Source organism: Penaeus chinensis, chromosome 39 (genome assembly GCF_019202785.1).
Source record: "Penaeus chinensis breed Huanghai No. 1 chromosome 39, ASM1920278v2, whole genome shotgun sequence".
NCBI classification, from domain to species: domain Eukaryota; kingdom Metazoa; phylum Arthropoda; class Malacostraca; order Decapoda; family Penaeidae; genus Penaeus; species Penaeus chinensis.
Window position 1 is genome coordinate 2600708 of NC_061857.1, and position 7975 is coordinate 2608682.

A 7975-nucleotide genomic window follows, 5' to 3' on the forward strand; every position below is an offset into this window, starting at 1 on the left:
ACTTTTATATGTGTGTGTTGTGCCCTGGGGTGTGTGTGGTGTGTGTGTGTGTTGTTGTGTGTGTGTGTGTGGGGTTGGTGTGTGTGTGTTGGTGTGTATAAAATGTATCTATATGTATATGTTTTATAAATATAATATATATGTATATGTATATGTATTTATATATGTATATAATATATAATATATATAATATATATGTATTATATATGCATATATTGTTATATATATAATATATATATATAAAAATATAAATAAATTTATAAAAAAAAAAACACACAGATACATATTTAATTTCATACATACATCATACATAAATATATTATATATAAATAATATATATATATATAATATATAATAGTCACACACACACACCTACACACACTACACTCTCACACACACAACATACACAAAAAACCCTACCCCCACACACACACCCACACCACACACACAACACACACACACACATATACATACAAAACATACATATTATACATAATAGTTGTGTGTGTGTGTGGGGTTTGTTATGAATTGTGTGTGTGTTGTGTGTGCGTTGTATAAAAAATGTACAAAATATATGTATATAATATATATATAAATATATATACCCTATATATACATATATAATATAATATATATATATTTTAAAATATGCACACACACACACAACACCCACACACACACACAACACAACAAAACATATATATAATAATAATATATTTATATATATGGTTTGTTTGTGTGGGTTTGGGGTGGGGTGTTGTGTTGTTTTGTTTTTGTTTGGGGTGTGTTGGGTGCATTTACACATACATACATAAATATAAAAATATATATATAATATACAAAACATATACATATATATTGTGTACATATATATATATATATAAAATATAAATATATATATATATATATATATATATTTTATATATAGCATAATACAGATTTTCAGATACATGCACACACACACACACACACACAACACACACACACACCACACACACAATTATAATATATATTATATTTGTTTATATTATACAAAAAAAAATATAATAATGTATACCCTTTTCAGACACAACACACACACAACACACACACACACACATATATATAATATATATATAAAATATATATATGATATATATATATGCACATTTTATTGAAATTGAGAAGGTAACAAATGGAGGATTAAAGCTTTTATTTCAGTTGGCGCTTTTGTTCGCTTTTAAGATTTTGATGCGTTCCCCTGAAACGAAAAACATGTCTCATCAGTGTCCCAAAGAGCTCACGGCACCCAGAGTGAAGCGAGTGAAACCCCTGAGTGACATTTCGGCAGAGAAGCGCGTCAATGTGCTGCATCGTCCTTTTGCGCCCCGCAATTTCGTCCCCGGCCTCGCTGGCAATGGCCAAAAAGGTACGACAAAGGGCCTCGAATACAAGCTGTTGGGGGCTCAGTGCTCAAGGGGCGCACACGATGCTCACCTTCGGCTCCATCCGGTCCTGTGCTGACAACGGCCTTCGGGGGGTTCCGCATGGTCTCCTGCAGCAGACGACGCCGCGACCCCCCTGCGGACCCGAAGAAGCAAGCATAAGATCACCGCGTCGTTAGGTGGGCACCTCATAACGCGTGGGTGCAGCTCCTCAACACCATCCTCGCGGGGCGCAGGTTGTGTCGATGCCCCCAAACCGATGGGAAAAAATTCCGCGCCACCTTCATCGTCCCCACCAAAGGCCTCTACGTCAAATCTTGCGGGGAAGGTTGGGTATATGGTTGCCTTAGATAACCATGCTTGTGCTAACGGTGTCGAGGTGCCAGAGTTCCTCCCGATGTGCTGGACGGCCCCCGCGGAACACATTTTTCCTCGTCCCTTCAGCGTGGCTTATCCACAGCGGCGTCTTCACTAAGGGAATAATAGGACGCTTTCAGGGTGACTCTACCGCCCGAGCTCTAAACAACCATCAAAAATTAATGAATTTTGCTGACACAGCCCCAGGAAACTATATCAGTATAGGAGTCTCTAAATCCTTTATAAAATGATATAAGCCTTATTGCGGGTGTCCATAGAACAGTGACATTTCAGTTACATTTGCCTACTTAAACTAATCTGTATTGATAACAATAAAAGTTCTGAAACATAAATGACAAAATATACGAAAAGAAACGCTAAGAGATAAATGATGATTAGGATATTAATCAATGACGATCCTACCAACCACGACGAGTGGCCTATCTATCCCTATCTATATAATATCACGAATCTTTTCAGTTCACAAATACATGCCTACATGATGCATACATATGTTGTAATATCATATATATATATTCCATATAATGTAAGATATATATATATATATATAAATATATATATATAATGAACACACACACACACGTACATATGAATAAATATATATATATATATATATATATATATTATATATAACATATAAAATATATATATATATATAATAATATATATATATATATCTTATATATATATATATATATATATATACACACACACACAAACAAACACACACACACACACACACACACCAATATACACCCACACATATATATAAATATATATATAATATAATACATATCTATATATAAAAATGTATATATACATGTGCATGTTTGCATACACCATCACATGTATTTAGGAATATACAACAAATGTATATGTGCATGTATGGCGTGTGCGTTTGTTTGCGCACGTTGGGTATGTAACACACATAAAGACACACACACACACACAAACACACAAACACACCACACACACACATAATACACACACACACGCACACACCTCACACACACACACAACACACACACACACGCACACACACACACACACGCACACACATTCACACACCATCCGCACACACACACACACGCACACACAACACTCACACATACACACACACACACACACACACACACGCACACACACAGAAAAAATACACAGAATAAAAAAAAAAAAAAAAACAACAAGATTAAAATATAAAAAAGAAAAAAATCACACAAACAAAAAATAACAAATAACAAATTAAAACAACAGAAATAAGAATTGATACAAAAAAAAACAAAAAACACGATCCAAAAAACAAACATCGAACACGATTAAAATAGTAATAAACGGACCCACCACCTAACACCTTACGAACACTAAAACAACCCCTTTCATAAAACAGTTGAATCATATAAAAAAAAAAACACACACGCCGTGATCCCATGACGCTTCGAGCCAAATCATCCTCCCCTTCAGACAACCAGATTGGATAGGCCGTCTGAAGAGGAATCCAATTCGCCATTTCAGATCTACGGTTTCTCTTTTCGCTGTTTCTCACGCTACCGTGTTTCTGCTTTGTCGGCATCCGGAAACGCACTAAAAAAGTAAGGATAGAAGGAAGACATACCTCTTTCCTCCACTGCCTGCGTAGCCTCGCTCTCGGCCTGCGTCTCGTCCTCCTGCTTGAGCGGCGGGTCGGCGGCGTCCTCGAAGCCCGGGATCCTCAGGTCTGGAGACCCGGATGTTGGCCGCCCTTCGTCGCGCTGCCAGACCTGGGGAGGGGAGGGGGGAGGGGGAGGTGGAGGAGAAGTCAGGGCATCGTTTTCCTTATTTTCAGTATTATTATAATTGCTGGAATTGATTAGTCTTTATTAATTCTAATAATCAGCATTATCGATTCTGTTTATTTACTGTTAATCATTAATATTCACTGATATAGCCTACATTACTGAAGTGATTTCCCTCTACAAACCGCACAAGGATCCGGTTACTCATGCACATACATATGGCAAATACAACCATACAAACACATACACAGGCGAATGCACTAGCACACACATACAAGCCCATATAAACACACACACACACACACACACACACACACACACACACACACACACAAACACTTGCGCACTAACACATACATGCCCATACATTACATACAATACACACATACACCCTCAAACAAACAACATCACCCACACAGAACCCTACACAACCACAGACAAACACCCACCTTGGCTTCCTCGTGGGGCGCGACGTACACCCACGAGAAGGCCCTGTAGGCGTCCATGTACACGCCCATTTCGTCGTCGTCGCTGTCGTGTCTGGGCGCGTCGCCCACCTCCAGGCTGATGGGCGTGACCCTGGAGGAGAGGGGGGGGGGGCGAGGAGGCTTAAGTATGTCTTGTTGTCTTGATTCATAAGACGAACGTTGGTGATGATAATAATAACGATATTGATAATGAATACGATATTTGTGATAGCATAATGATAATGGTTATTATCATCATTATCATTCTCTGTTATTTACTTTATTACTATTATCATCATATTAATTTTTACTGTTCTCATATTTAGCACATATTGTTTACTACATCTGGCAATTATTATCGTCATTATCATTATCATCATCACTTTCATTATCACTTATTTATCTATACCATCATTATTAGCATCTATATTTTCTAAACTACTATTCAGGATATTGCCATTGACGTTTGTATAACCAAAGATATCCATCTTATTATTATCAGCATAGTATCAACAATATCATCAATATCATCTAGAGTAACAACATGATTATCTTCACTATCTATCAAGTGCATTGCCCACTTGCATGCCTGCACCCCGTGGCTTACCCCCAGTCCCTTGTGAACGAGTTCCTCTCTTCGGACTTGGCACGGTGACTGACTCCCCTGGTTCGAGAAGGCTCCCTGTCAGACAGTCTGCGCTCCACAGTAATCGTGTGTCCTGAAGGAGGCGACGGTCTGAGGGTGCCCTCTCTGGACGCTGGTCTCTCTCCGCACTGCACGCACAGGCTGCCCCTGGAGTCATCCTCTAGCTGCTCTCTGCTGCCACTGAGGAACACGTTGTCAGACCCTGGACTCAGTGATCGCAAGGACTCTGCACTCTTCCTCGCATCCTTCAGGGGAGCGATAGTGAGGAGCTTGTTTTCTGGCAGCTGTAGAGGTCTCTCTCTTGAGGTGGGACTCTGACTGCCTGCTCTTAAGTAGCCTGTTACAGGTCCCTTAGGTTTCAGGTGGTCCTGACTCTCTACATTCCGTGTGAGGATTTCAGCTGAGTGTCGCTTCTGAACATCTGTAACTTCTGGTGTTGAACCGATGGATATTTCACTAAGCCTTTTCTTTGGATCACTTCCTGATGTATGGACGCCAGCAGGAGGGTGTCGCAAGTGTACTTCCTGGGAATGCACTCGCGGGATTTCAGTTCTGCTGGTGATAATTTCGCGAACTGGACTTGGCTGCTTTGTTTCTGTCTTCCCTGGACTTTGTCTCACTTGCTTTGGTGGGCTTCCTCTTGTTTCCTCATAATCTTCAGAGGTCTCTATTGTTTTCCCTGGAATTTGTTTTTCACTTGCTTGCTTTGCTGTGAGGTCACTTTCAGTGCCTGGGCTTCCAAATTTCTTCCCGCTGGCTTCTTTTGCCCTTTTCCCCGGACTCCGAGATTTTGGTGGATGTCGAGGTAATTCAGAACAGGATTCATCCGACGTATCAAAATCCAAGGCCCTTTCAGGAGTTCCTGGAGTCCGAATAGGTGTCCAGTCTTCTAGTCTAAATCCTTCATGCATTGCTGGACTCCTTACCATTCCTTGTGGAGTTACTTCATCAGATTTACGTTTGGCTTTGTCATATTTTGCAGGAACTTGCTTTGTTTCATTCACTATATCTTTTGCCTGAGGACTTTCAGGCTTTGACTTGGCCTGGAGGTCTTCAACACTGGCAAGGTCGATTTTTACAGACTTCTTGGGTTTATCAAACACTTTTAGTTTCTTTTCTACTTCTCCAGTCTTGAGATTGTCAGGCACAGGCCAGCTTGGAGCCTCCCCAAACATTGTAACACCTGGAGGAAAGTCCAGTTTCATTGTCTGTTTTGCCTTTTCTCTCTCTTCTTCTGACCAAGATTGCTGGTTCTGTCCCTTTACTTCTGACAACTCCCCTTGCTCATTATCTTCAAAATACTTTGAATATCTTCTATTGTCGTCCTTAGCTACTTTACCACCACCAGAATATCTCTTTTTAATTGCTCCTGTCTTGCTCTCCTCAACAGGTTTTTCTCTCCTTTTCACTGTGATTTCGACTTGAATTTCTGGAAACTGAGGAGGTGTTTCATCTTGAGGAGTGTCTTCATCTGGCTCTTCCCCCTGAGCAGAGGTCTCTCGCGCTGGAGAGAGCCTCTCAGGTTTTGGTGGTATTTCTGGTTTAGGTAAAAAGGCTGGCTTTGGAGGTACTTCTGGCTTTGTTTTGACTTCAGGGAATAATTTTTCTGATTCTTCACCTATAGAATGCTCAATATAATAGCTGGCTGAGGTGGTGGTGTCGCCATCAGGAGATGTGAGGTCCTGAGCCGTCTCAAAGTCACTAGTTACACTTAGGCCTTCAGTGATATCACTAATTTCTTGTGTCTCAAGCAAATCTCCTAACACCTCGCTAGCTTCGGGGCTAAGTATTTTGGGGGTCAAAGCTTCATCTTCATAGATGTCATCCATCTCTGGAGGAGAGGACACATGCCTTTCCTCATAGTAATAGCTACGTCGAGCTTCCTGACCATTCATGCTGTTTTCTGTGGCCGTAATGTAGTCTTCAGAGGTTTCTGACTGATCAGTCTGGTGTGAGTCCGTGCGTGACAGGTCAGACTTGGATGTAATAGTATTGGTTGTGCCTGATACCGGGCTCCTTGACGTTTCTTGTTCAGTGAAATGACTGCTGGAGGAATCTGACTCGGGTGATGCAAGCTTCCTCAGATCATCTCGAAAATCCGAGGATTTGATAATGAATTGGTGTGGAATATCCCCAGCTCTCATTCCCTGTACTAAGCGCGCCATTATATTCTCTTCAATCACAATGTCTCCTTCAAATTCGCCTTCCTCCAGTGCTTCCGACTTTATTGTCATGGAGTCTCCACTGCGGATGGAAGTGAAGTCACTATCAGTGGAGCTGGCAATGGCTTTGTCAACTTCACTTGATGTGGTGCTAGTGGAGACGACGTCATGGGAACCCTCTGATATGACGTTTTCACTGATGCTTGTTGGCTCGTCCTCAATGGATGAAAGAGTGGTGATACTGTGGACTTTGCCTGAAATGCGCAGCCGAGGAAGCTCATCGTCCATGTCCTCCTCGAAGCTGCCGGCAGCAGGGAGGCTCTTGTGGCGAGTGGAAGGCGTGGTGGCTGCAGAGGAGGGGTCCGTTAGATGGAAGCTTCCGTTCTCCGAATCTGAAGTGATGGCTTGTGACGAGGCTGCCAAGGCCCGCTGGACCACAGTAACCTGACTTTCGCTCATGGACTCCTCAAAGTGGTCCCCGAACTCAACTGGACTCACAAGGTCATTAGATGTGCTAGCAAAGGGTAAGGGCGAACCATCCCTCATGAGCAGCCCCTCGGGGATGCCACTCTCAAACAAGGAGGTTCCACTCTCCCCAAGGGAGTCGGTGGACAGAGCGGCCAGCTGACTCAGGAGGTGCTCTTCCGTCCGGAACTCATTGGGGTCAAAAGTCTTTAGGTCAGAATCGGTGGACACTTGGGACATCTTCCTCTCTGGGGAGAGGGAGGCTGGTAAGATCTCCTTGTGGAACATATTCTCGTGGAATTCCTCTTCCTCTTCCTCCAAGAGCGAAGGATGACTGAAGATTCTGCTTCGAGAGAGATCGCGGGAACATTCGTCGACACACTGGGGTTCAATAACCTCCTCCTCGTTACCACTAAAGCCATTGATGTCCACCTCCAGGTAGCCCGAGGCCATGCTAAGGGCCCTCCGCCGCTCGGAGAGGATCTCGCCCTCCGAGAGCGTCTTCTGCAGTCTCCGGCGCGGCTTCCTCGGCGACGAATCGATGAAGATCTCGTGGTAATTCTGTCGGAACTTGAGCGGCGGAGGCGGCGCCGGGCCATCCTCGAGTGGGATCTCGTCGTAAGGGGAATACCTCGGAGGGCAAGGCGGAGGTCCCTCTGAC

The 7975-nt window shown here is 42.7% G+C and overlaps 1 protein-coding gene across 1 annotated transcript in view; it reads right to left on the bottom strand.

Annotated features, from left to right (window-relative positions):
• Positions 1-1960: 1960 nt before the first annotated feature.
• LOC125046910 overlaps positions 1961-7975 on the bottom strand; it is a 51315-nt gene continuing 45300 nt past the window's right edge. The window contains exons 12-15 of the mRNA XM_047644913.1: positions 4649-7975; positions 4024-4153; positions 3415-3559; positions 1961-2019 (exon numbers count right to left, since the gene is read on the bottom strand). The exon at positions 4649-7975 is cut by the window's right edge and continues 155 nt beyond it. Coding sequence (XP_047500869.1) covers positions 1961-2019; positions 3415-3559; positions 4024-4153; positions 4649-7975 — 3661 coding nt within the window. The remainder of the gene's footprint in view (positions 2020-3414; positions 3560-4023; positions 4154-4648) is intronic.